Source organism: Caretta caretta, chromosome 10, assembly GCF_965140235.1.
Source record: "Caretta caretta isolate rCarCar2 chromosome 10, rCarCar1.hap1, whole genome shotgun sequence".
NCBI lineage: Eukaryota > Metazoa > Chordata > Testudines > Cheloniidae > Caretta > Caretta caretta.
In genome coordinates, this window is record NC_134215.1 from 8,102,397 (window position 1) to 8,130,213 (window position 27,817).

At 50.7% G+C, this 27,817-nt stretch overlaps 2 protein-coding genes across 3 annotated transcripts; both read left to right on the forward strand.

The window, feature by feature from the left end:
• Nucleotides 1-22: 22 nt before the first annotated feature.
• FLCN (folliculin) lies at nt 23-17,695 on the forward strand. Of its 2 annotated transcripts, none has more exons than XM_048868337.2 (12): nt 23-151; nt 2,152-2,430; nt 3,255-3,401; nt 5,292-5,513; nt 6,737-6,897; nt 7,740-7,831; nt 8,607-8,800; nt 11,716-11,829; nt 12,452-12,575; nt 13,965-14,096; nt 15,080-15,185; nt 16,102-17,695. In XM_048868337.2, exons 2-12 carry the CDS (start codon nt 2,182-2,184, stop codon nt 16,301-16,303), a joined length of 1,743 nt encoding a protein of 580 aa, XP_048724294.1. In that variant the 5' UTR covers nt 23-151; nt 2,152-2,181; the 3' UTR covers nt 16,304-17,695. The 2 variants fall into 2 exon arrangements, with proteins under 2 accessions (XP_048724294.1, XP_048724295.1); XM_048868338.2 differs by lacking the exon at nt 23-151 and adding an exon at nt 200-268.
• Nucleotides 17,696-22,319: 4,624 nt separating this feature from the next.
• Nucleotides 22,320-27,087, forward strand: PLD6 (phospholipase D family member 6). The gene is made up of 2 exons (XM_048866063.2): nt 22,320-22,812; nt 24,089-27,087. Exons 1-2 carry the CDS (start codon nt 22,410-22,412, stop codon nt 24,334-24,336), a joined length of 651 nt encoding a protein of 216 aa, XP_048722020.2. The 5' UTR covers nt 22,320-22,409; the 3' UTR covers nt 24,337-27,087.
• Nucleotides 27,088-27,817: the final 730 nt, after the last annotated feature.

Here is a 27,817-nt window from a genome sequence, read left to right on the forward strand (position 1 = left end):
ACTGCCGACCTCGCTTCCAGCCGGGCGAGCGCGCCTGGTGCAGGCCAGGCAGCGGGATCTCCCCCCCCGCGGGGTGGTGTTGGTTCGGGCCGTCAGTCAGTGTCAGGCGCCCAGAGGCACGGGACGGGAGGGGTCTCGGAGAAGCTGCCGGGTGAGTGTCCAGACCCCTCCCCCCGCTGGGGGTCTCCGGGCGGGGGGGGCCAGGCCGGAGCCTCCCCACCAGTGCCGCGGGGAGGGAGTCGGGCCGGGTCCGGTCCGGTCCTAGCTGGTGGGGGCAGGTGTCCCCGTGGGGGGGGGGGGATCGGGCCAGGTCTCTGCTGGGGGGGCAGGTGTCCCCGTGGGGGGGGGGGGATCGGGCCAGGTCTCTGCTGGTGGGGGCAGGTGTCCCCGTGGGGGGGGGGGGATCGGGCCAGGTCTCTGCTGGTGGGGGCAGGTGTCCCCGTGGGGGGGGGGATCGGGCCAGGTCTCTGCTGGGGGGGCAGGTGTCCCCGTGGGGGGGGGGATCGGGCCAGGTCTCTGCTGGGGGGGCAGGTGTCCCCGTGGGGGGGGATCGGGCCAGGTCTCTGCTGGGGGGGACAGGTGTCCCCGTGGGGGGGGGGATCGGGCCAGGTCTCTGCTGGGGGGGCAGGTGTCCCCGTGGGGGGGGGATCGGGCCAGGTCTCTGCTGGGGGGGCAGGTGTCCCCGTGGGGGGGGGGGAATCGGGCCAGGTCTCTGCTGGGGGGGCAGGTGTCCTGGGGGGGCGGGATTGGGCCAGGTCTCTGCTGGGGGGGCAGGTGTCCTGGGGGGGGAGATCGGGCCAGGTCTCTGCTGGGGGGGCAGGTGTCCTGGGGGGGCGGGATCGGGCCAGGTCTCTGCTGGGAGGGCAGGTGTCCCCGTGGGGGGGGATCGGGCCAGGTCTCTGCTGGGAGGGCAGGTGTCCCCGTGGGGGGGGGGATCGGGCCAGGTCTGTGCTGGGGATGCAGGTGTCCTGGAGGGGGATCGGGCCAGGTCTCTGCTGGGAGGGTAGGTGTCCCCGTGGGGGGCAGGATCGGGCCAGGTTTCTGCTGGGGGGGCAGGTGTCCTGGGGGGGGGATCGGGCCAGGTCTCTGCTGGGGGGGCAGGTGTCCTGGGGGGGGGATCGGGCCAGGTCTCTGCTGGGAGGGCAGGTGTCCCCGTGGGGGGGCGGGTCGGGCCAGGCCTCTGCTCGGGGGGCAGGTGTCCCCGTGGGTGGGGGGGATCGGGCCAGGTTTCTGCTGGGGGGACAGGTGTCCTGGGGGGGGGGGGATCGGACCAGGCCTCTGCTCAGGGGGGCAGGTGTCCTGGGGGGGGGAAATCGGGTCAGGTCTCTGCTGGGGGGGCAGGTGTCCTGGGGGGGGCGGGATCGGGCCAGGTTTCTGCTGGGAGGGCAGGTGTCCCCGTGGGGGGGCGGGTCGGGCCAGGCCTCTGCTCGGGGGGCAGGTGTCCCTGTGGGTGGGGGGGATCGGGCCAGGTCTCTGCTGGGTGGGGGACGGGTGTCCCGGGGATTGGGGGATAGGGCCAGGTCTCTTCTGGGGGGGGCAGGTGTCCCCGCGGGGGGGGAAATCGGGCCAAGTCTCTGCTGGGGGGCAGGTGTCCCCATGGGCCAGGTCCTAGCGGGGGCAGACAGGTGTCAGGCAGGTTCTGGGGGGGGGCAGGTCCCGCCATGGGTAGGTCAGGCCAGGTCCCAGCAGGGGGCAGAGAGGTGCCCCCAGGTGGGGAGTTGGGGGTCAGGCTAGGGAACAGGTACCCCATGAGTAGCCCAGACTTGTTCCTGTGACACAAAAGTCGGGTGGGGTGGGGGAGCTGATCTCCCCTCTCGTCCTTAGAAGTGTCCCTGCAGGTGCGGGTTGAGGCAGGGGGCAGCATGGGGAAGCCCCCCTGGATTGGACCCTCCACTGCCTTGGACCTTCCCAGTGCCCAGGCCTGAGAACCCTGCACTAGACTCGCCCACTTGCCTAGCGAGAAAAGGGCCCAACTGAGATCTGTGACTTGTAGTCTGCATGACCCCTTCAGAAGTGACCTGGCCGCAGAGCTGAACCTGACTCCGAGCGTCTCCCGAGTGGAAAGATCAGGGCTGGTTCTGATCGGAATGGGGGGATGTTTTGGTTTCTGTTTGTTAGACTGATGTTGGGTCCTTCCTCCCGCACCTGCAGGGGAGCGGAGGAGCCGGCTAAGCTATCGCTATGAACGCCATCGTTGCCCTCTGTCATTTCTGTGAGCTCCATGGCCCTCGCACCCTCTTTTGTACAGAGGTGCTGCATTCGCCGCTTCCTCAAGGCGCAGGGAATGGAGGCAGCCCTGGGCAAAGTGAGCAAGCAGAAGACGAAGAAGGTGGCATTCAGATGAGCAGCAGGATCCGCTCACACAGCCCAGCGGAAGGCACTAGTGTGGACTCTAGTAGCCCGGGGCCAAAGAAGTCAGATATGTGTGAGGTGTGTGTGTGGCCACCCTGTGTCTTTTGCTGAACTAATGGGCTTTGGGATTCTCAGTGAAGGGCCATGTTACGGTTTGGGAGAAAAAATAGTGCACAGAAAATGGCTTATACTTGCACTGTGTCAGTGACAACAAAGGATCCCGAAACCCTCCTAAACTCTAGATTAGATCAGAATTGTTTTGCCCACCACTGACGTGCGGCCATCTCTGTAGCTAAAGCCTGACCATGGATTAACAGCAGCAACGTTTACGCAAAAGTATTAAACCAGGAAATGGAAAAAATTCTGTATCTAGTTCAAATTGTAGGGAAAATGTATTCACCCATGTGTCTGTCCATCCGTCCGTCCCCAGGGGTGCTCTTCCACTTAACTTTTAGTACCTTTCTTATGAAGCTATTCCTAGTGTGCTTTGTGTCTCTCAAGTGGTGACGGATTTCAGTATGTCAGTGGATTCATGGTTGCTTCCACCATTAGCTGTATTTGGCCAGTGGTGTAGCCAACATCAAATACAAAATCCAGTGAGGGAGGGAGTTGTGAAAGAGGTTGTAGGAAAGGAAGGATGGTCCAGTGGTTAGGACTTGGGAGAGCTGGATTCAAGTCCCGGCTGTGCCACAGACTTCCTGACCATGAGTGAGTCACTCAGCCTCTTGGTGCCTCAGTTCCCGGTCTGTAAATACTTTCCGATCTCCCCGAGGTGCGGTGAGGATATCTATGCTGAAGATTGTCAGTCATTCCGGTGCTATGGTAATGAGGCCTACATATAAGTACATTAGATAGTTGTGTCCTACTTTACTATAGGATTTTCCTTTTCTTTCTGTGGTCAGGGTTGCCGCTCTCTTGCAGCAGGACACCCTGGATATGTCAGCCATGACACAGAGACATCAATCAAATATGTCAGCCACCAGCACCCAAACCATCCGCAGCTGTTTAGCATTGTGCGTCAGGCCTGTGTCCGCAGCCTAAGTTGTGAGGTAAGTGATATGAAATGCAGGAAGAAAATCTGTGTATAGACTCTGGGAGGGGGCTGAGGACTGGGGTGCAGGAAGGGGTTTGGGGTGCTTGCTCTGGGAGGGGGCTTAGAGCAGGGTTCGGGGTGCAGGAGGGGGTTTGGGGTGCTGACTCCAGAAGGAGGCTCAGGGGTGAGGGTTGGAGTGCGGCCTCCCGCCAGGCAGCACTTACCTCTGGTGGCACAGCGAGGCTAATGCAGGCTCCCTGCCTACCCCGGCCCCACACTGCTCCTGGAAGGGGCCAACGTGCCCCATGGCCCCTGGGGGGTGGGCAGGAGGCACGTGGCTCTGTGCGCTGCTCCTCTCTGCAAGCACCGCCCCTGCAGCTCTTCCGGCCAATGGGAGCTGCAGGGGCGGTGCTTGCAGGCAGGAGCAGCGTGTGGAGGGAGACCCCTACCTCCCACACCCGTTGCCCTGGGTCTGCGCTGGCCTCTTCCGGGAGCGGCGTAGGGCCGGGGTAGGTAAGGAGTCTGCCTTAGCAGCAGCCACGCTGCGCCGCCGGAGATCGCAATCAACTGGGAGATCCTCTAGGTCTGACCAGTCGATCGTGATCGGTTGGTGACCAGTGAACTACACAGAGCTCTCTTTCAGGTCTGGGAAAGGTACTCAAAAGTGTCACAGCTAGATATAAAGGTGGAACAGATTAGTTACCATGGATGCTAAAACACTTACGCTAGAGAGCATTTGAGGTGATCAGACAATGAAAATTAAAAATTAATTCATCATAGCTCTGAAATGACTGAAACTTTATATAAACCCTTTCAGGCCTTCTTTGTGCATCAGAAAGGGCAGAGTCCAGCATTTTTTCTTTTGCAGTCACTTTTAAAAATTTCTGCCAAATACTGAGACCGAGTGTCTTGCCTTGCCTTCCGTCTCCAACCCCTTCCTGTGGCTGTGGAGGGGGCTGACATCACCCCCACACTCTGCCCCAGCCCGGTGCCCCCTCCCAGAGCCAGTACCCCATACCCCCTCCTGCACCCCAACACTCTGCTCCAGGCTCAGCCCAGAGCTCCCTCCCACACTGCAAACCCCTTGGCCCCAGCCCAGAGCCTGCACCTCCTCCCCAAACCCCCGCCCCAGCCCGGTGAAAGTGAGTGAGGGTGGGGGAGCACGAGCAACGGGGGCGGGGTGGGGGGAGATGGAGTGAGTGGGGTAGGGCTTTCGGTAGATCCTGGGTTGCCCTTAAGATTCAAAAGTGCTCTTGGGCGTAAAAAGGTTAGAGACCACTGGTGTAGTTTGAAGGCTTGTCACTTTCACCCATAGAAGTTGGTCCAGTAAGAGAGATTACCTCACCCACCTTGTCCCTCTCTCATCTGATCTGTTACTGGAGAGAACCTTTGCTAACTTTGGGATGCCTACTCTTCACCTGAAGCAAAGGCACTTGTGATCTCAGAGCTGTGTTTTCGCTTTCTTGTATTTGCCCCTATTTATTTTACTTATTTATTTCCAAAATAAGCCACCTCGATGGTAATGTTTCAGGCTGTTGCTTCATATTGGTAAATGTCGGTTTTGACCTTTGTGGACTGATAAAGTACAGCCTCGTACAAAAGGAGGGCAAGCCTTACAGAAGTTGAGATTGCCCCAGCTCACTTCATCAATTTTTCTGTAGCAGAATACAGAGGCATTCTTAAGTTCCAGTTAACCTGAAGGATGTGCCAGGTACATGGGGCAGCAGCGGAGATGTTTGGCTCCGTCTATCAGACTTTCTGTGTTGGGTGGCACTCCTGAAAGGGCTGCCCATGCCTCAGCAGGCAATATCCTAACAAGTAAGAAAGCTCTGCTTGGCTGAGCACATCACTTAACTGAAACTACGTCGAGCTCTTCAATGTGTTCCAACATTCCATTTCCCACCAGGTCTGCCCGGGACGTGAAGGCCCTATCTTCTTTGGGGATGAACAGCATGGCTTTGTGTTCAGCCACACCTTCTTCATCAAAGACAGCCTGGCACGTGGCTTCCAGCGCTGGTACAGCATCATCACTATTATGATGGACCGGATCTATCTCATAAACTCCTGGCCTTTCCTGCTGGGGAAGATCCGAGGCATCATTGATGAGCTTCAGGGAAAAGCACTCAAGGTGGGTCTGCTCGAGAGAGAACACAAATACGGGTGAGAGAAAGAAGGTTAAGTGGGATGGGCGTGTTCAACAGTTTGGGAGAGAAGTAAAGAGTAATGTATGAAGCTAGAGCTTTAAGGGAAATTTAGGTGGTGATATTGGGATTAAGGGGCACATAGGGATGGACCCATGCTGTGGATGCCTCAGGAGGGAAGAAAGACATCTTCTCCATCCCATCTCTTTTGTTGCCTGTAAGCAGGGATTGAACTGTGGGAGGGGGGAGGGAGGAATTGTGGTATACCTCCAAGCTCTGCCCACAAAATAAACTCGCCCCATGTGAGACATTGGAATGAGGGCCACTCATGGTAGACTGTGCAGATGTTCAAAATATGATTGTGCAGCACTCAAACTCCGCTTGGTTCCTTCTTGGTGGGGCTTAACTGTGCCTAGAGGCTCTGCTAGGTTTCTTGGGCTTGGCTGCTTCCAGATTGGGGCGGGGAAAATAGCTCCCAAATGCCACCCACTTGTGGCACCAAAGTGTGGTGTCTCCCACAGGAAATTGGGCAGATCTGCTCTTCTCTCTTTCTCACATGAGGAGTGAAATAATGTAAATGTTAACGATACCTGTCATCGCTGGGTATCTGAGATAACACCTCTTGGAAATGAATGGGGCAGTTCACACCCCTCAGAGCTATAGTAAATTTTCTAAATCACTTAGGTGCTTTAGGCTCCCAAGTCCAACTTTCAAAAGTGCCTAAGTCCCATTGAAAATCAGTGGGACAAGGTGCTTTTGAAAATTGTATCCCCAGTCTCTGCATACTTAGTCATTTCTGCATCCGTTTCACTCTGTTTTGAGGTTTCTTCACAACCATAAATGGTAGAGACTTACTTTTTATTTTTTTCCATTTTTTTCTTTCTTTTAAAGCTGAGATTCTGGAGAATCAAATAGCAGCTTGAGAGAGGTGCCAGTGTGGCAAACTGCCATATACCAGCCCAATCAAGTCTTGTCTGTAATAATGTCATTCTTTCTCCATCTTTCCTGGATCTAAGGGGAAAATTTTCAATTTGTCCATCCTTCTGGTGGGAAAAGAGGCACAGAGCAATGGAACAAGAATTGCCAGCTTGATTCTGTAGCTGATGGGAAATAGTGTTTTATTCTGCGTTACAAGGTGCATCTGCCTAGTTGTTCTACTGTGTCATATTTAATAAAAAATGTCTCTAACTGTCTTTATTTTGTAACTCAGGTGTTTGAAGCTGAGCAGTATGGGTGCCCGCAGCGAGCCCAGCGCATGAATACGGCCTTCACCCCCTTTTTGCACCAGAGGAATGGTAATGCCGCCCGTTCTCTAACGTCGCTGACCAACGATGAGAACCTGTGGGCGTGTCTGCACACCTCCTTTGCTTGGTAATGCCCTCTGTGTCTCTGGGGCCTATGCCACCTGTTGGAATAACAGAGACATTTCCCAGCATCCTAGAATAGTAGGGAGCATCTAAGTTGTTTGTATTCCAGTATTATGTGGGGCTCTATCCCCAAGTCCCTGAGTTAGCAGGGACTGGGCACGCTGATGCAGCAGCCTGCTTGGTCCCTTGCTTTTCCTATCGCTCTACAGCAGACATTCCAGCCGACTCAGGAGCAGCACTGACGGGCTGCGGTAGGAACCATGGTGATCAGCCTGTCTGATCTAGAGGGAGGGGCTCTGCAAAGCATCAGACAAAAGTGCAAGGAGGAAATAGAGCTCTTTTATCCCACCCCACCCTGCACCTAACTTGTGACAGTAGTAACTCTGTGTTGAACAGTCTAACTCTGCCATGCCCTGGTACCTTGTACTGTACCTTGTAGAGCATAAGATGTTTTACCCTGCCAAATGGGCGTGTGTTAGTGAAATTTCACAGCATGCTATGCCAATGCCAGACTCGGACATCAGACTCCTCTGGAGAAGTGCTGTGAAGAGTGGCGTACTCTTGGAGATGAGCTGGTTTGGGATTTTTTTAGGAGGGGTGTAATAGTATGTTACTGCAGCCTTTCTTTCCAATGCCATTGGGTGTCCCAGTCCGCAGTGAAAAGTTTTAGTAGTTACAACATGGGGAATTGAAGGGTTGCTCAAATGAGCCACATCTCAGTGACAGCCTGATTCTTGGTAAGCTTACTCAGCCAGGTTGCATGCTGGCAGGTCTGCCCCCAGCAAGTAGGCTTGATGAATGCTGTTTTTTTTTTTTTCCCTCCCCTCTCACTCCCCACTTCACCAGGCTTTTGAAAGCCTGTGGCAGCCGACTCACTGAGAAGCTTCTGGAGGGAGCTCCCACAGAGGACACCCTAGTTCAGATGGAAAAGCTTGCAGGTGAGTCTCCAAGCTTCTAGAGCAGGGAGAGCATTTCAGAATGCTTTGAATGGGGAAACTGTGAACATCTGCTCATTACATCCCCAGTATAAGTACTGTTTGCCTCTGTCATCCTGTGATACAACTTGCCTAATGACTCATGTCCTCCCATGTGGAAAGAAATCTGATGTGAAACTAGGACCTGTGGAGGTTTAAGGTCTCCCTGTGTGCATTCATTATTTGCATATTGGCCTCGCATTTCCATGATATCTGTACCTTTTAGCTGGGATGTACCTCACACTGTGTCTGGATGGCCAAGAGAGGTTATTATTGCATGACATGAGACTTTTCCCCTTTCTTACTATTTCACAGACTTCCTAAATATATAGAAACATGGATTTCCCACATTGAATTAGTTCATCAGTCCATCTACTCGAGTATCTGCATAGCCTGCCTCAAGGAGCAGCTGGTCCCTTCAAAGGAAGGATACAGAAAGCTCCAGAGTGTATTTGGCCAATTGTGCAGTGTTCTATCTGGGTGAAAACTTACTTCCTGACTCTCTGGTGGTCATTTTATGCCCTGAAGCATGAGTTTTGATTACTTATTACCATAGCTTACATAGTAAGCTGCAAATACTACCGTCATGTAAAGGCCCACCCATTTCTCCCCTCCCTCCCAAAATTGGCCATAGTGAGTCAAGTGTGAAACGATACTAGATGATGATCAGAAGTTGAGCTCTGGGGCAGTTGTTGTATCTGGAGGGAACATAACAAATGATCTTTCTCTTCTCTTGGAGATCTGAAAGAAGAGTCAGAAGGCTGGGATGGCTCAGAGGGAGAAGAAGAGAAGCCTTCTGCCCAGCCTGATGTTGTAGAAGGGCGGGAGCTAACTAAATGCCCAACGGACGCATCTCTGATGTCCGATGGCAGCACCTGGAATGTAGCTCCCAGAAGGCTATCCGTCTTCCGGTCCCTCAGGCACATGAGACAGGTAGGAAAAGAGGACTGGAGCCTTTGGCTGGGTGCTTTCTGACCTATGTGCCGGCAAAGCCTTTATTCAGAAGAGAATGGCTACTTACTGCCATGTTTTGTGTTTTACACACACACGTTTTTCTCCTGGGGTCTAAATTCAGTTTTTCTTTCCTGGTACCTCTTTCACCTACCTCTGAATGTCAGCAGTGCTGCTCAAAGAGGAGTCAGCAAAGAACTTGAAAACCATCTGGCATCTGAAGCATGGGGTGTGTGGGTGTCACGATTATAAGGTGAACTGCATCTCTAACTCCTCTTGGTCTGAGTGCGCCCACTCTAGGTCTCTTGTCTTTCAGGGAGGAATTGCACAATTGTCTCACAGATCAGGCCCTGAGTTGCAGTCCCCTATGTGTCAGCTATGATTTACCTCAGCAGGCCTGATTTATGTCCAGCCCCTGCACTTCTGTTCCCTCTGAGAGCCATGACAGTGGTTTAATACAGCGACAAACCAACCTCTTTAGAGCAAAGTATTCTTTAGTTAAAACAAAAGCATTTAAGAGAAAACCCCTCTGAAAAATTATAAAGCAGACTGTAGGTATGTCTAGCTTTCCCCTAAGGTTTCCCTGAATCTGGGAAGGCCTGATTTCTTTAGATCCCCCTGCCCCACGAGTCTCTGTCTGTCAGCCTGTCTCCCTGAGTGAGCCTCTTGAATGTTTTAGACTGTTTGTCTCTAGCCTCCCAGACTGGCAAGACAAGGCTCACAACTCGGGGACAGGATCCTCAAAGCTCACAGCTTGGCCCTTTGTCTTCCAGGCATGTGCTTAGTGCTGCTTGTCTAGGACTATTGTGGGGCTTTCCTGTTTGTGTTTCCACAGCCCCCTCTTAAGGTAGATCAATCCTTCGTAGAAAAATTCTAATAACCCTCCATAGTTGTCCAGAAACTTTAGTTCACTGATCAGGTCACTTACAATGGTATGAATATTGTTTGTAGATTAATGTACAGTTCTCCACACCTGTCAAAGTTGGCAAACAGGGCAGTGGTAATGGGAGTTAGGCATTTTCATCCCCGGACCAGTAGTATGAACACATCACAGGTCAGTAGTGACTGAAAGTTGTTGTCATGTATTGGCAGTTTGGCCTGTATGAAGTGTTAGGTCTCAGTCCCGTTCCAAATGAGCAATTGTCTGTCTTACCCAAACCACCAGTGCAGTTGGAATGGACTGGCCCACTTGTTGGCAGCCTCAGCTGAGAGACCAAGGAGTGAATGAATGTCCCTGGGAACTGAGCTGTTCTCTTACCAGTGGTTAGAACTGAATTCAATCCTAGGTTGTGGACAGAAATGTTGGCAGGGAAGTATGCGCTCTTGTGCTTGCTCTGAGACAGAGCTGAAGTCCTGCTGTGATGGTTGGGCCTATAAATTGACCCTAACTGTGAGTGCAACAGCAAAAAGTGAGTGAAAGTTTATAAAACGTTTCAATAACCTATAACACCAAATGTTGGTGGGAAAAGGGGCAAAAGGGAGACTCAGTCCAAACCAAAAGGCTGACTGATATAATTCAGGGACTGTGTTAAAATGTGCCTGGCAAAGTGTGGGAGCAGAAATCAATGGACCAAAATTGGTGTGTCAGAAATTAGTCCTAATAGATGAACAAAATAATGAGGGGATTGGCTGTTCCACCCATTGCTTCTTTGGAGCTCTTAAAAAGAAAGATGTTTGGGGGGAAATTAGCAGAAGAAAAAGCTGTCTGACAACTACCACTACAGTCAGTTTTACCAGCATGGCTGCCACCGTCTCCTGGGATCCCCGGATCTACCGTAACACCACTGGGCCATCGGTGTTCTGGTCCCAAAAGATCTGGCCAGAGTGGGCCAGAGAGAGGAACGCAGAAGCCATAATCCCTTCCACTGGTTCCAGCTGACTCCCAAACACCCCTTGGGGTGTGAGACTTTTTCTCCACTCACTCCTTGTGTGTCCTTTTTCCTTCCTCATCTCATTTCTTTTCTTTCCTATCCCTCTCCTTTTGCATTCAGTTTAATAAAAGCCCAGCTAAGACTGCAATACTGCTATCAGCCTGTGACCAAAAAGGCAAATAGAAGCAAACAGTCCGATGCTGGTACCAGTTTTCCAGGTCTCCGAGTGGCTGATAAGACTGTGTGCTGTCCCTGTTGTTTTCCAGCAGTGAGGTTGCAAGTGAAAGTCAACACCAGAGACAGAAGCTGCATTTTCTAGCTGTGGTGGTCTCGTCTTTCCATCTTGTTTTGTCATATAGGAAACAAAAGGAGACTTTGACAACAGCAATAACAACTCCAGCCCATTTCAACGAACTTTTTCTCTCTCTCTCTCTCCTTCCCCCCACCCCACGCAAAAGACAGTTATCACCATCTTTAATACTATCTGAAAGACTGTCAAACAAGGGTTTTTTTCCCCTTCTAAAGGCTCTTTGCAGTGAAAGAGAACATGGATGTTATTAAAATAAACCTTACTTAACACTTTACATTTCAAGTCCTTTAACTATTTTCCTTCTTTTCTGTATCTTTAACAAAGGTTAAAAATGACTTTTAATCGTGTGTTTGGTATGGCATTAAGCAGGCTGAGGTCTCTGTATTACCAAACCCTGAACCTTGTTTCCAACTGTTTAATGTTGGACAGAGACAGAGTCATATTAACACCTTTAACTCTTTGAGCCCATATATTCCATCTAAATTAATACAAGAGCCCCAACAGGCGGTCAGTCTGGCATCTTTCACCAATGCTAAAATACGTATTTAAACTTGTGCTGTATGCAGACAGACTTAATGGTAATAGTTCACTAGCATTTCCAATAGGTAATCAGTAACATGGCAGGAAGGCTACTTTGCAAACATGCTTGTGGTGGACTAAAATGGTGAAGGAAAGTAGTAAAATATCCAAGTAAACTCTGGATTATCTTGTTTCAGGTCCTGGGGGCATCAGCTTTCCGTATGCTGGCATGGCATGTATTAATGGGGAACCAGGTCATCTGGAAAGCACGAGATGCAGATCTCGTCCAGTCTGCCTTTGACATCCTACGGGTAAGAACTTGTTTCTTCATCTCCCTGTTGCATCTTCTTGCATAGTTGTTTAATAGTTTAGGCCCTCAAATTGACCTGCCTCTTAAAATATAATCTGGTGGGGAATGTGCTCTGAATTCTATTAGAGTTTAAAACAAAAAATGCTGTTTTGTTACCAAAACCTTACATTAAAAAACCCCAACACCTCTATCGTTTATGTGGGGTCTGCGATAATTAGTGTCTTGCTATTGTGTAACAACCAGCAGCAAGAGAACCGAAATAATCAGACTTCTTCTGAGCAGTGGAGAAAACATCACCGAGTAGAACTGAAAAAGAGGGTACGACCTCTCTTATTCCAAGGGTTTCTAGGAGACTTTTTCCCCTTTGAAGGCTCCATATTGCAGCCTTTAAGTCTCTAAGCCAAGGAAGGCTTGGGAGTGATTCCCTGCTCCGCATCGTATTGACCAAAGGGAGTCTTTCAAGCCAAGTGAGGTACTTTCGTCTCCCAGAGTCAGTGCAAGCTGCCTTAGCAGCCATCCGAGGTGCCACTAGCCTGACAAGTGAGACAGAAACTTGGACGTGAATGGGGCCCATATCTATTTAGTTTTAAAGCTTCTCTTGCCATGTTTGTTTCCTTCCGCAGACCATGCTGCCTGTAGGCTGTGTTCGGATTATCCCCTACAGTGACCGCTATGAGGAGGCATATCGGTGTAACTTCCTGGGGCTCAGCCCCCATGTGCATATCCCACCCCACATACTGTCATCTGGTAAGAGCCTGCTCCTGAACCAGCTCCTCTCCCTGTTGCCCATGTTAAAGAAAATACCTTATGAAGGCAGAGTTGGCAACTAAAGCCCAGCATCCTTGAATGAGCTAGAACCAGTGCCCCTTTATGCTGTTTTCCAGGTGACCTTACCCATTCTGTTGCTGAGGGACATTGCGTGATCATTGCTTGCAGTGGGCTCAATGACTAGAAATCCCAGTTCTTGGTTAATAAGAGGCTAATACTGCTGTATATGGAGCAAACACTGCAGCCTGCCAGAGCGGCACTCAGTTTATATGCACACATACAAGTCTGTGACCATCTGCTGTGTGTGGCGGATTTGTGTGAGACATTAACCTAGAGGTGTTTTAAACTTTGTCCATCTGAGGGCTATGTCAGCCTTTCTGAATGGGGATCCTAAACAAATACAGCAACAGTATGGGCCCAATCCAATTCCCACTCAAGTCAAATGGAGTCTTTCCATTGGCCTCCAGTGGAAGTTTGATCAGAGCCTTAGTGAGCAAATGGTTTAGATGGAGAACGTTGTAGATGTTAGATAGTAAAGTCTTGGCCAGAGCTGGGTGTTAGGAATTCATTTATAGTAAAACTTTTACAGCAGGGGCGCAGGTGGTTGCTATTATATTTCCAAGATTTATTAAGTTAACATCAGCAAGCCAGAGATCTCCCCAGCCAGTTCTTTTAGGACTCATAGGTGCAAGTTATCTGGACCTGCTGATTTTGAAAATGCTTTCCCTAAGTAGGTGTTTAACATCCTCCTTTGTTACTAATGGACAGGAAAGTACTTTATCATCCCCATATGATGCGAGTATATCATCCTGCTTCTTTCCGAATACAAAACAGAAATATGTATTGAATGCTTCTGCCTTTTCTGCATCATTAACAATTTTACCATTTCCATCTAGTCATGGGCTTATACCATTGAAAGGATTTCTTTTGTTCCTAATATAGTTTAAAAACTTCTTATTGTCCTTAGCCCTGCCAGCTATATTTCCCCTCGATGTCTTTAGCTTTTTTACATTTCATAATTTCTAATTTATATTGATTGCCGTTTAGATTCCCCTTTTTCGATTTGTTATATTTCTAATTGCTGCCTTCACTTTGTCAGTGAACCAAATGGGCTTTTAGCCAAAGTTGTCCCCTTTCTTCAATGTGGAATCATATTTTTTTGGCCGTCTAATACGTTCTTCTCAACTCCCAATTTTCATTCACATTTTCTCAGTCTAAACTTTTTCTCCTGATCAATTTCGCTCACAGTTTCCCTCCACTCTGGGGAAATTAGCCCTTCTGAAGCACAGAGTTTACACATTTTGATATATTATTTTTCATAGAGATTGTTGGTTTTTTAATGTGCTGGGGGGTTTATCATCACTCTAGAATTTGCTGTCCTTGTGGAAGTCCGCACTGCCACCCGGTGCAGCCTCTACCCGGTCCTGTTTGATGATGAGCAGCCCCTCAGCAAGTACGAGTTTGTGGTCACCAGTGGGAGCCCTGTGGCAGCAGACCGAGGTGGGTACTTTGGAAAGATGGAACTCTGTCAGGAGAGGCCTATGCAGCTGTGGCCGGAATAGAATCTCTGTCTGTAGCTGTTAGCATTCATTCATCAGCATTTGGCTGTGTGGGCTTATTCTTGTGTTCTGGCCGCTAAGAAAGTCTGTATGCAAGGCCACGTCAGTACACAAATATGGTCTTAGAGACCTTGGTATTCTCTAGATAAGCAGGCTGTTGAAATGCTGTTAATTATATAGGATTTGCCATACAACTCAGCAGATTTATAGAAGATTCTTCCTCTTCTCTGAAGAATATTAGACACTCTCACCTGGCCTACAATAATGTATCTAGGGAGATACCTTCCTGGTCCATGTTGAACACTCTGTGCTCTGAAACATCTCAGTTCCCTGACCTCAGGTGAGTGCAGTCTAATCTGCTAGTCAGCCAGATAATAAGGATAACATTATCTCGCTCCAGTGTCTGATACTGACTTCCTGGGACTGAACTACAAGGACTAAATTCAGCTTTACCTGGTTTAAAAAAATGTGTCCGATGCTCCCATGCTGAGAGCTTAATTTTACCTACAAACGACGCTTTCCAAGTGGGCCCAGTCATGTGGACTGGGTGTGACCCCAAGGCACCGATGTAGACAGCGCATTCAGTGTTTTCAGAGCAGTCCGTTTTTAATTTAGAAGAGATATTTTCATAGGCTCTAAGAGGAGGCACAAGACTGATTCCCCTCTCTCCTCTCACCACCCCTTTAAGGACGTGGGTGTAAGAGAGCTAAAACAGGGACTTCTCACGCACTGCAGAAGAAGATCTTACTGCATTCCAGAAGCTGCTGCAGGTCCCCAGCTATGGTTGGAGGATCCTACTAGCATATGTACAGCTGTAGTCTACTGAGCCTTACACAAGCGTCGGCATCCCATGTTAACTGCTGATAAAGGCAATCTGTAGTTCCCGTGTTGTTCCTCTTGTAACCCTTCTCCCTGTGCTTGCAGTTGGCCCTACTATCCTGAACAAGATCGAAGCTGCTCTGACTAACCAGAACCTTTCTGTAGACGTTGTGGATCAGTGCCTTGTCTGCCTGAAGGAGGAGTGGATGAAGTAAGAGGCAACTGCTTTGGTTTCTGTGAAACAGCTTTAGATATTTGTTAATTTAATCCCATCAGGATTTTCCAAAGGGTTTTCTGAAGGCACTGGTGGGATAACCAATTTACATATTCATCACTCTATACAGGACCAGTTAGTAGCCAGTTGACCTTTGACGTTAGTTTTGAGCCCCGCTCTCTGGAGAGCAGTATGATCTGGTGATCTGAGCCCTAGTTCTAATCCTAGCTTTGATACCAGCTCCCTCCGTGGCCTTGGGCAAATCTCTTTTAACCTCTGTGCCTCAATCTCCCCATTTGTAATGCTTGTCTACATGACAAATCTTGCTTACCTCACAAAAGTGTCAGGAGGATTCAAGAGCTGTCTCCATCTTCAGAGCACTTTGCAAATGTATATTGGGCTGTGAATGTCCACTAAGATCTACAAGCAGGTAACTGCCAAACAGATAACATAGTGCTGTCCACCGGGGCTGCATGTAAAGGCACAAGTGGTTACAATGGAAGACTGAACTATTGGGTGAAATAATTCATGGCACTAGTGTGGTTTTAGCTTGATTTGAAAGCTAGGAGGGAGTTGGATGTGCACATTCTGTGGGAGGCTCTTCCAAGTGTGCAGCGTGGAATGGACGAAGGCATAAAGGCTAAAATGGGAAAGGAGACCAAGGGAAAATTCAGAACTGCTAAATATTATCAGGGCTGGAAGTGGCTAATAATTATGTCCAGTTCCTTTTTCCAAACCTCTGAGCACAAGAGGAGCTCCTTTGGGATGTTCCTTTTGATGCTTTATTTGCATCTTGTTGCACAGAATAGGATATTGGGTACGAAAGAGAAACTTGCAGTGCTTCCTATGCCTGTATCTCAAACATAATGTGTCCTAATGCATCTCTAGTGACAGGAATTTTTTGTTTCTGCAGTAAAGTGAAGGTCCTCTTTAAATTCACCAAAGTGGACAGTCGACCCAAGGAGGACACTCAAAAACTGCTGAGCATTCTGGGGGCAGCTGAGGAAGACAATGTCAAGCTCCTCAAGTTCTGGATGACTGGCCTGAGCAAAACATACAAGTCGCACCTGATGTCGACAGTCCGCAGCCCAACCTCTTCAGAGTCTCGGAACTAACCGGGAATGCCTAGTCTCACCTGCTGCCTTCCAATACATGCAAAGAACCGAGAGAGTTTCGTTGAGCCTTCAGCATGTGCATCATGTGAATAGTGAAACACCATTGAACCTCTTTCTGCCCTCAGACTAACTCTAAGAGTTCTAGTTTTAGTCTTTTGAATTGCTGTGAGACAGTGCTCCTCAGAGTGCATGCAGTTAGGGCTGCTGTCTGCCTCCCGGTAGGGCTCTGGACTCCAACTCCACTCTGAACCTAGCCTGCAAACTGAATCTAATTCAGTGTAACTCAAGGAATCAGAGTAAACCAGTCAGTGCCCTTGTGCCAGCCTTAACACAAACGGGGTGACAGTAGAACTCCTGCAACTCTGGACTTTATCTTGGATGTTGCCATAAATAGACATCTTGATGCTTGGGACTCTCGAGACAAATAAACCGTTTGTACATAATATCTCTGTAGGTCCCACTTAACATCTCCATAGGTTAGAGGAGCAAAGAAGCAAGAAAAAATCTTAGGCCATGTGAGTGGGGTTACTACATTCTAACCTTAGTTATGGATCACTCCTATCATTACTTTCTAAAACCACTTCGTGCTCAGTAGATTTGTCTGGATCTGAAGAACTTCATGACTTATGCTACAACCGAGAATTGCAGGAGGAGTCTGATTTGATTTATGTCATTCCATCTTCTTAATATCCTAACTTTAAAACTACACTTTAGGTTTGGTCCAGAAATCTGCTACTGTCCAAAATTGTAAGTGACACAGGGATCGTCTCAGAGCACACACTGAATGATGATGTGTAGGCGAAGTTCCTTTTTGTTTTTTGCTTAAGGATGTAAGTCTTCAAGCACAGAGGGTACTTTATCCTGGACAAGCTCTTCTTACCTTTCTCCTACCCTCAGAAGTGCTCCACTGCTCTCTGTATCCTGAAGTTCCAGCTCGGTGTGTGGTTAAGCAGGAAACAGCCAGTCTACAGACTCTCCCTCACTGTGAAACCCTGAAGTAGCCAATTTGAAGTCCTAATAGTCTGCCAATACCATGGCAAGGAGAGCATGCACCAGAAGAGCAGCACCATCTGTGCATCTTTTAGCTACTGACTTTGGCTCTTAGTGAACATCTTACTGTAAAGGAATTACTGTATTTCTAATTTTATCCTAGGTTATTGTTGGAAAGCTTGACAGGACTATAGAAATTACAAATAAAAAAGGCAAAGGAAGCGAGTTGTAATCCCCTTGACCTAACGTGTTCGCATTTTAACAAGAACCAGAGCTGATATTCAGACCTGTCTGCAGGTTTTGTTTTTATGTATATTTAGTCCATGGGTATTTTTGTCAATAACGTCTGTAAAAATCGCAACAAGAATTAAAGCTCAATCAGAGCTATTTTTGTAAAATGGAGAGCACCTGATTTGTCTTGGTGTTTAAGTATTTTAAAACTGGACTGGACACAAGAGCAGCAATTTAACCACGGGACTTCTCTTGCACTGGTTCCCAGGGTTTGGACTGCAGAACGTTATACATCTTTTTGTTTCTTAGATTCTGCTTCTTGTTTGTAAGAAACAGTTATTCCGAATTGGCTTTAATCCCAAACAACTGATTTGTCAGCTCAGAGGTTCTTGACTGTGCACAGCCATCCCAGGAAGCTGACACAGCCAGTGTGCACACAACCCAGGGGAGAGACCATTATCCTGTTATTTCAGAAACTGCCCAGCTTGATTAACTTCAAGGTTCACCATAAACATGCAGAAAATGCAAGAATTTTCACATAAGCAATGTTCTTGCAGCTCTAGGCCTGCTGGTCTTACTGAAGCTATAGCGGAAATCAACACATTGTTTTTAGCCTGAGTTAATTGACTAATGCGGGAGGGAACCAGTGCCATGATTGACATCTTTCACCAGTCCTCTCCCTCTAACTGATGTTCTCCAAAGCCGGGGGAAGGGAGAGGGGAGTCAGGGCTTTAGCCCTGCAGAGTGCTGGGGCTTCAGGCTTTGGCTGCCGGGAGAACAACACCTCTGCCCCTGATTACCTCAGCAGGCCACCCAGTCTGTCTGAGGTGGGAGAGGGCACACCCAAAAATTATAATGGGGGGGTGCAGGCAAGGGGGTCTCTAGGAGCTGTGCATAGTGAGGGGTGTAGCTCAGGGTGCAGGGGGGGGCAGCTAGGGGCTGTGTGCAGCACAGGGGGTGACAGGAGAAGAGTAGATAGGGGCTTTGTGTGGCTGGCAGGGGGTAGCTCGGTGCAGGGAGGGAGGGTAGCTAGGAGCTCTGTGCGGCATGGTGAGTATCTCAGGGTGGCAGGCGCAGAGCAGATGTGTGTGGGCCAGGGGAGTATCTCAGGGTACAGGGAGGGGGTATCTAGTGACTGGGCCCAGGCAAGAGGGTAGCTCGGTGCAGGGAGGGGTTAAGGGCAGGGGGGATTGCTCTGGGCAGGGAGGAGTAGCTAGGGGCTGTGTGCGAGCAGGGGGTAGCTCAAGTGCAAGGAGCAGGGCTGCAGGGGGGTAGCTAGAGGCTGTGCATGGGCAGTGGGGTAGCTCAGGGTGCATGGGACTGGAAGAGAGGTAGCTAGGGGCTGTGTGCCAGGGGCGTGCTGGGTAACTAGGTAGAGGTCTCCAAACTGTGTGGCACGTTTCCCCCCCAACTCTCCGCGGGCAAGGCATAACATTTGGGGGCGGGCCCATGCCAGCCCCCACAGAGGGTGGCGAGGGAGTTCCACCCAGACCTGCCCTGCCCCCAGCCTCAGCGCCAGCCCCTGCCACCAGCCCTGGCCCCTGCTCCTGGCCTCAGCCCCACCTCCAACTGCAGCCCCAGCCTTGGACCCCTTGGTGTTGTCCACTCCCCCAACCTCTCGGAGCTGCAGCACCACTCCGGGCCATGACTCTGGGGGCCAAGGGGGTGCAGGGCACAGAAAGTTGAGGCGGCACAATCCTCAAAAGTTTGGGGACCACTGAACTGGGGCTGTGTGTGGGCTGGGGGAGTAGCTCAGGTTGCAGGAAGGGGGTTAGCTAGATAGAGGTACCCAAATGGGGGGGGAGGGGGAAGTGAGGAGGTATGTTCACGGAGGGGGCACAATGGGCCCAGGCCAGCCCCTACAGAGGGTGGGGGGTAGGGTGCCAACTTTCTAATCACTCAAAACCAAACACCCCTACCCTGCCCCTTCTCTGAGGCCCCTCCCCCTGCCCCGCTCGCTCCATCTCCCCTCTTTCCGCTTGCTCTTCCCTACCCTCACTCACTTCCACTGGGCTGAGGGCTGGGCTGCAGCTGGGAGTGTGGGCTCTGGAGTGGGGCAGGGTGTTTGTTGGGGGGGGGTGCAGGTTCCGGGAGGGAGTTTGTGGTAGGAGACTCTGGGCTGGGGCAGGGGGTTGGGATGCAGGAACGGGTGAGGCGTCCAGGTGGCGTTTACTGCAGCTCCAAGGTAGCGGCCGCAAGGTCTCAGTGGGCTGTAGGTGCACTGGTGGGCAAGTGGCTATGCACAGTGCATGCTGCCTTTGTGCCCACAGGTGCAGCCGACCCCCCCGCCCTCCCCACAGCTCCCATTTGTTGCAGTTCCTGGCCAATGGGAGCTGCAGAGCCAGCCCTAGGGGTGAGGGCAGCGTGCTGCGCCTCCCTGGCTGCCCTAGTGTCTAGGGACCACAGGGACCTAGTGGCCACTTCTGGAAGCAGTGCGGAGCCCAGGCAGGTAGGGAGCCTGCCTTAGCCTAGGCTGTGCTGTTGACTGGACTTTTACCGGCCCAGTTGGCGATGCCGACGGGAGCTGCCAGGGTCCCTTTTTGACCCAGGTGTTGCGGTTGAAAACTGGACACCTGCCAACCCTAGCAGGGAGGAACTGCTACCCAACCCTGCCCCTGCCCCTGCCCCACACCCAGCTGCTGGCACTCACTGCAGCCCTGCTCCAGGCCCCAACCCCAGCCCCAGATCCTGGCCATGGCTCTGGCCCTGTCCCAGCCCCAGACGCACCTCCCAGCTGCAGCCCCAAGCCTCCTGGAACTGTTGGACCACTGTGCACCCTTAACTCTCCAGCCTGGGCCATCTGTCACAATGCTCAGCCAGGGACAAGCAGAAAACCCCTCCAGGTGCTGTGATCACTCAGCCATCAGCATGTGGAGATCCACACTCAGCCACTCATGGCATACAGAGAGAGGTGTCACCCCAGCAATACACTGCTCAAGACGCCCTTGGACAGTGCATGCTCATTGATTAGTTCACCACTCCAACAAAGGTTAGTGGACATGCAACAACCCTTGTTAGCCTGAGCTGAGATTCTCTAAGCACTTCAACCCAAAACACGCTGTTTTAGGTAAAATATAAAACAGATTTATTAACTCCAGAGATAGATTTCAAGTGATTATAAGTTATAGGCATAGAGATCAAAGGCAGTGGTGCTATTTACCTAGAGGCTAACTGACCCCCCCCCATCCCGCACATTGTGTTGGGCACTGTACAACTCTAGTAAATGAAAACCATTGATCCAAAGAGCTTACCATCAGAAAGTATGTCTACACTGCAAATTAAGGTGTAACTGTACCATGGTTTGGTGTAACAATGGCAATGAAAACACAGTGGCATGGACTCCAGTGTGGGCCAGCAATCCAAGTATGTACCACACCTGGCACACCTTCACTGCTATTGTTACCTACGCAAGCTAGATTAAAGCTAACACATGGCTGCCTGTGCTACAATCACACCCGCACTTGCAGTGTAGAGGTACCCAAAAGACAAGCTGTAACAGGTGGACGGGACAAGTGGGTCAGGGTGGGTGACGGGGTAACAACAGCAGGTGTGCTGTGCTCAGCCACCTGGGCAGCAATCACAGCTCACGACATGCCCAGCAGCTCTCAGGGCCCCACCACTGGCACAAGGCCATCAGAGGGGCCCCCAAGGACTCTCCCTACTCAGATGGGCTCCTAGACAAACATCCCCTGCACAGCCAGCCTTCCCCCTTCTTCAGCCCTGCCCCCTAGCCAGCCCCACGAGCCCCCCCAGGCTCACCTCCCCTTTCTTCAGCTCTACCCCCTAGCCAGCCCCATGACCCCCCCCAGCTTCACCCCCCCTTTCTTCAGCCCTACCCAGCCCCATGACCCCCCCCAGGCTCACTCTCCCTTTCTTCAGCCCTACCCCCTAGCCAGCCCCACGACCCCCCCCAGGCTCACCCCCCCTTTCTTCAGCCCTACCCAGCCCCATGACCCCCCCAGGCTCACCCTCCCTTTCTTCAGCCCTACCCCCTAGCCAGCCCCACGACCCCCCCCAGGCTCACCCCCCCTTTCTTCAGCCCTGTCCCCTAGCCAGCCCCACGACCCCCCCCTTTCTTCAGCCCTGCCCCCTAGCCAGCCCCACGAGCCCCCCCAGGCTCACCTCCCCTTTCTTCAGCTCTACCCCCTAGCCAGCCCCATGACCCCCCCCCAGGTTCACCCCCCCTTTCTTCAGCCCTACCCAGCCCCATGACCCCCCCCAGGCTCACCCTCCCTTTCTTCAGCCCTACCCCCTAGCCAGCCCCACGACCCCCCCCCAGGCTCACCCCCCCTTTCTTCAGCCCTACCCAGCCCCACGACCCCCCCAGGCTCACCCTCCCTTTCTTCAGCCCTAGCCAGCCCCACGACCCCCCCCCCAGGCTCACCCTCCCTTTCTTCAGCCCTACCCCCTAGCCAGCCCCACGACCCCCCCCAGGCTCACCCCCCCTTTCTTCAGCCCTGTCCCCTAGCCAGCCCCACGAGCCCCCCCGGCTCACCCCCCCCTTTCTTCAGCCCTGTCCCCTAGCCAGCCCCACGACCCCTCCCAGGCTCACCCCCCCTTTCTTCAGCCCTGCCCCCTAGCCAGCCCCACTCTCCCCCCCGCAGGAGTAGCGAAACGCTGAGGCGAGGCGGGCGGGCAGAGAACGCCTCGCGGCAGTTGGGGGGAGGGGCTGGGCAGCGCGCGCGCCCGGGGATGGGGGTGACTGATCAGGGATCCGCCGCTATGAGTTCGGACGGTCGGTCTCGCACATGCGCGGCAAACCCCTTCCTCCCACCGTGGCACGTGACCCGCCGACTTCGCGTACTCGGATCCTCGCGCTACTGAGACCCCGCCCCTGCGCCGCTCACGTGACCCCGGCACGCGGCCCGGAGCGGGCGCGCGAGCCATGTGGCCGGGCCTCGAGGCGTTGCCATGGCGCTGGGCGGGCGGCGCGGCCCTGGCGCTCGGGCTGGCGCTGCTGGTGCGCGGGTGGCGGCGGCGCCGGGCCCCGCGGCGCGAGGTGCTCTTCTTCCCGTCGCCGGTCACCTGCACCGCGGCGCTGCTGGGCGAGCCGCGCCCCGCGCCCTGCCCCTGCCCGCTGCCGCACGGCGACAGCCCGCTCGCCCGCCTGCTGCGCCGCCTGCTCTCGGCGCGCCGCTCCCTGGAGCTCTGCCTCTTCGCCTTCTCCAGCCCGCAGCTGGGCCGCGCCGTGCAGCTGCTGCACCGCCGGGGCGTGCGCGTGCGCCTCGTCACCGACGCCGACTACATGGCGCTCAGCGGCTCGCAGGTCGGCCGCCTGCGGCAGGCGGGTGAGGGGCGGAAGGGAAGAGGGAGGTCAGGGCAGGGGGGGGAAGAGGGTCAGGGATGGAGGAGGCGGAAGGGGAGCTAAGGGACGGTGCTGGGAGCAGGTGGGGCTGAAGGAGCTGGGACCCCATGGAGGAACTGTGGGGATGGTGTATGTGCCGGGGGAAGGACTGACAGAGGGCAGCCCTTGTGGGGGCCTGGCTGAGCCCTGAGGAAGATGGGAGGGACTAGGTGATCCCTAGGGGCTAGGTGCAGCCACGTGGACCCCTATGAGCCCCCCACCTGGTCTCCCCTGTGGCCTGTTTGTTAGAAGAGGCAGGACACTGGGACAAGCTTAGCCAAGCTCCGTGTCCTCGCAGACTGTTGGTAGAGAAGCAAACACCTATTGACACAAGGGACGGACATGTGGCAAGATGACCACAAGGCTCAGGGTTTCCCTCTCCTGGTGTTGGTGTGGTGAGGAATGGCAGCAAACACTCACGCTGATGGTTGTTGGTGCTGTTTTTTTGGTTAAGGGCATTAGGTTCTCAAATGAATGCAGTAAGAAGAAAAGGAGGACTTGGGGCACCTTAGAGACTAACCAATTTATTTGAGCATAAGCTTTCGTGAGCTACAGCTAACTTCATCGGACGCAGACTGTGGAAAGTGTAGGTTTCAGAGGAACAGCCGTGTTAGTCTGTATTCGCAAAAAGAAAAGGAGTACTTGTGGCACCTTAGAGACTAACCAATTTATTTGAGCATGAGCTTTCGTGAGCTACAGGTTACCTTGCATAATGACTTAGGCTTGATTAGAGACTGGGAGTGGCTAAGTCATTATGCAAGGTAACCTATTTCCCCTTGTTTTTTCCTCCCCCCCCCCCCCCCCCCGACGTTCTTGTTAAACCCTGGATTTGTGCTGGAAATGGCCCACCTTGATTATCATACACATTGTAAGGAGAGTGATCACTTTAGATAAGCTATTACCAGCAGGAGAGTGGGGTGGGGGGAGAGAAAACCTTTTGTAGTGGTAAACACCCATTTTTTCATGCTTTGTATGTATAAAAAGATCTTCTATACTTTCCACAGTATGCGTCCGATGAAGTGAGCTGTAGCTCACGAAAGCTTATGCTCAAATAAATTGGTTAGTCTCTAAGGTGCCACAAGTACTCCTTTTCTTTTTGCGAATACAGACTAACACGGCTGTTACTCTGAAACCTGTTATTAATGCAGTGTAGCTTTTGGTCATAAGAAAGCTTTTTACCTTGAAGAGGAAGCATTGAAAAGGTTCTCCTTGTTTTGCAGGGATTCAGGTGCGTCACGACCAGGAGAGTGGCTACATGCATCACAAATTTGCTATTGTGGACAAAAAGATGCTCATCACTGGTTCCCTCAACTGGACCACTCAAGCTATCCAGAACAACCGTGAGAACGTGCTGATTGTGGAGGATGCGGAGTATGTGGAGCCATTCCTGGCAGAGTTTGAAAGGATTTGGGAAGAGTACAATCCAGCTAATTATACATTTTTCCCCAACAAAAAGGAACAGAAATGACAGCAGCTTTTTGGAGCTGGAAGGGTCCTTGACAAATAGCATTTTTCTAGCAAGCTTCTTTGTATTTAATTTTGTTATAGCTACAAGGACTATAGCATCATACAAGGGTGAAGAGTTCTCTACTCTTCAGTGAAAAGCTCACTGTGTACTAAATTAAGTGCATCACTCTAAACTTCTTGGTAAGTAGTGGTATAGTAGAAGGGCCAGCACGTTGCAGCTGATGTGCTGGAGCTCAAAAGATAACACTGGAAGAAGGCAATGTTTGGAATGTTTAAGAGTACTGGATATTTTGACAGTGAAATAGTCACTTACTGGTTTCCCCTAGTGACATTACAGAATGATATATACTGTTTCTGGTATGGCTGATCATACCATGCTGGGAAACGACTCATTTATTTCATGCATGGCAGTATAAGAGTGAAAATGTTCCTCATCACTAGTTCTAAAAGAATTGGGTAAGGGGCTCTGCACAAAGCTATAATTCACCCAGGGACTGAACTGGGTATGTTAGTTTATTAGAAGGGGAAAGTATATTAGACATTTAACCTTTAAAATAGGTAAGATGAGGTTTGTTATGGAAAACTTGATTGAGAAGTCAGGAATTTTAAAATTTATTTTGAATGTTGATTAGCCTCCTTCTAGTCAGTTCACTTTCTCAGTAGCTGCAGCATAATAGAAAAAGTGCCCTGATGGGGCTGGAGAGCAGGTATGGCAATCTGCAGAAAAACAAGTACGGACTGGCCATTGTAACAGCCCAGCAGTATGAGAGAAATACTTGGAGTGCAAAATGTTGAGAAACTGACTGTAGCAGATTTGCTGCCTCTCATGGAAAGGAGCTGCAAAAGGAAACCCCAGTGCACATAGAGAATAGGCTGCTTGATCTGTTCATATACAAGAAAAGCAGCATAACGCCATCCATATCGATTGCCCAACTTGGCTTGGCAATAGAGAATATTGGACACCACCTTTCCCATTTTAATCTTCAGGATGAATTGGCAGCTTTCTAGCTGGGACAAGTTCGCCCCTGTGCAAGCCTTCCCTGCCTTTTCTTGCAGATACTAGGTGTCATGATGTCCATGTTCTCTTGGGAAGTGGGCTTTTAAAATCATCTACCTCCCTTTTCTATTTATGGTGGGAGTCTCCTAAATGGAATTCAGAGGTCAGGGTAGATTCTTGACTTCCTGAAAATGACGCCATTTCATATCTAGTAGAAACTAGGTTACTGCCCTTGAAAATGCTATGTGACAGGCAACAGAAGCTGTTATACCCATGCATGAGTAAGCTCTCCCCTGCTTAGTGTCCCTGATTCTCCTCTCAGAGTTTAAGAGGTTAGTTCAGTTTCCATAACCATTATATCCCTGGCTCTTAATGAGAGTTCTTGTGGTGTTGACATGGAATAAGAATGGAACACACCAATTTGTTTTGGACATATCTGCCTGTACACTTGAAACAGTGACCTGGAATGTAAGAGGGTTCATGTCCTTATGCCACAGTGCTGTCATGAAGGTTTGATTGTAAAACTAACTGCAGCGTAAAGTTTGTAACACATTGAGTCTTACGGGCCCAGTAACAGCCTTTGCCACATACAGTTCAAGCTGTGGTGTGACTTATTAGTTGTAAAAACTGTTTTCCTGGGTAATTGGCCCTCTTCTTGTCTCTTCAAGTTACTGTGGCTATTTTTATTTCTCACAGTTAAATATGTTATTCCACACTTACCACAACTTCAGTTTACATTGGGCTTAAGAGCCTTATTACCATACCAGTAATTAACAGAAAACATAGCTTTCAGAATAGAACTTAATAGCTATGATGTTGTCAGCAGAGGGGTCATGTTATGCAAATGTAATTGGCTATTCTGAATATTCTGGGAAATTAACCTTGCCCTCATACTTTAAGGTAGGTTAAATTTGTGGCACAAACAGTGAGTCAGTTTTGATGCAGACTCTTACAAGCCCATGGGTTGTCTGTTTCCCCATGTCTGGTTAAAAATGGCTTAATCTTTGTAAAATAGATAAAGTGCTTGAAGCCTGTACCGCTAAAAGTCCCACTAGTGTGTTGCCAATGTCCTGTTATAATCTGTATAGTGATTAGCACTATTAACACCACCACATTTCAGCAAATCCAGACAATTTCTCCAAGCTCTTCCTGCTGCATAATGGTTCAAGGAATTTTTTGTATGGTAGTTATCACTACAGGTGAACAGTGTGAAAAGAGTTTGATGGGCCCCATAGGCTCTAGCTCTCAAAACCCCCATTTGCCACTTATGGAAAGCCTTAGGCCAGAGGCCCCAACCAGTAAAAGCAAACAGAGATTAGTCTACCCACTTACCCTTAGTACGGTCCCTCTAGATCAGGCTAGGTACACTGGCAAAGGTCTGGAAGGAATCTGCCACTGCAAATATCCATGCTATACCAGCTGTGGGCAGTCTTCCACTGCAACAGTCAGGAGTATTAGCTTCACAATGCTTTGAACAGCAATGTGTATCAAAGAAAATGCGGACGGTGGTAGGACTGTATTAAGTGGCTGCCTCGAAAGCCTGCATCTCCTTTCCACATAGATGACCATGTCCAAACAAGCACCTCACTACACAGCATGCAAAGGGTGGTGCAAAAATAGTTTATTACGATATAGTTTATGTAAAGTTAAGTAATTATATTTACAAAATAAAAATGATCAGCTACATCCATGGGAACCTAGCATGTCACACAGGATTTGTAAGGAATAAATATTGTGACCAAAGTGATGCTTCTATTACAGTGAACAGTGGCTTTTTTTTTTTCTTTTTTTTTTTTAAATAAAAGCACTGAAATAAAAGCAAAGGGGGTGGGGGGAAGAAGAGAGAAAAAAGACTCCACTCAGACTCAGTATCACAGGGGGCCACAAAATGCATGTGCATTCACCTTTGCAAGAGGAAATGGATCAGGACACGTCACTCCATTGCTGGGTGAGGTGTGTGGAACCCTCCCCTTATGCACACCATTCAGACCTGCAGCCCAATGGGTTTGGAACACAGCTGCCACTTCTCCCTGGTCACCACCCCTGTTTCATGCTAGTTCTGAGGCTGGTGCACAAGTCTCACCACCACAGTAGCAACCCAGGAAGTAAGTTACACAATCTTCTAGGTTTGATCTGCTGCCATTAACACCATGCAGGCAGGTTGGACAGGTGGCTCTCTCTGTCTTCATCATCACAGGAACTGGAGACATTGTGGTTGACTCTTGGGTGTTCACCATAAACCACAATTAAATCTTGATTTCTATTTCCATCTCCACCAGGGACTGAAGCTCTTGAAACTCAGCTGGTAGTGGAGGGTGCGTGCATTTCAATCGGGAACCCATCTCTCTTGACTGAGGCCACTGATTGAAGGCATGCATAAGACAGGACGGAGCTAAGGCAGTCCCTCAATTCTGACTGGGTTGGTGGTGTGAAGTGAGGAAGATTGACCATCAATACTTGGGTGTCTATTGTCACTTCACAGAGT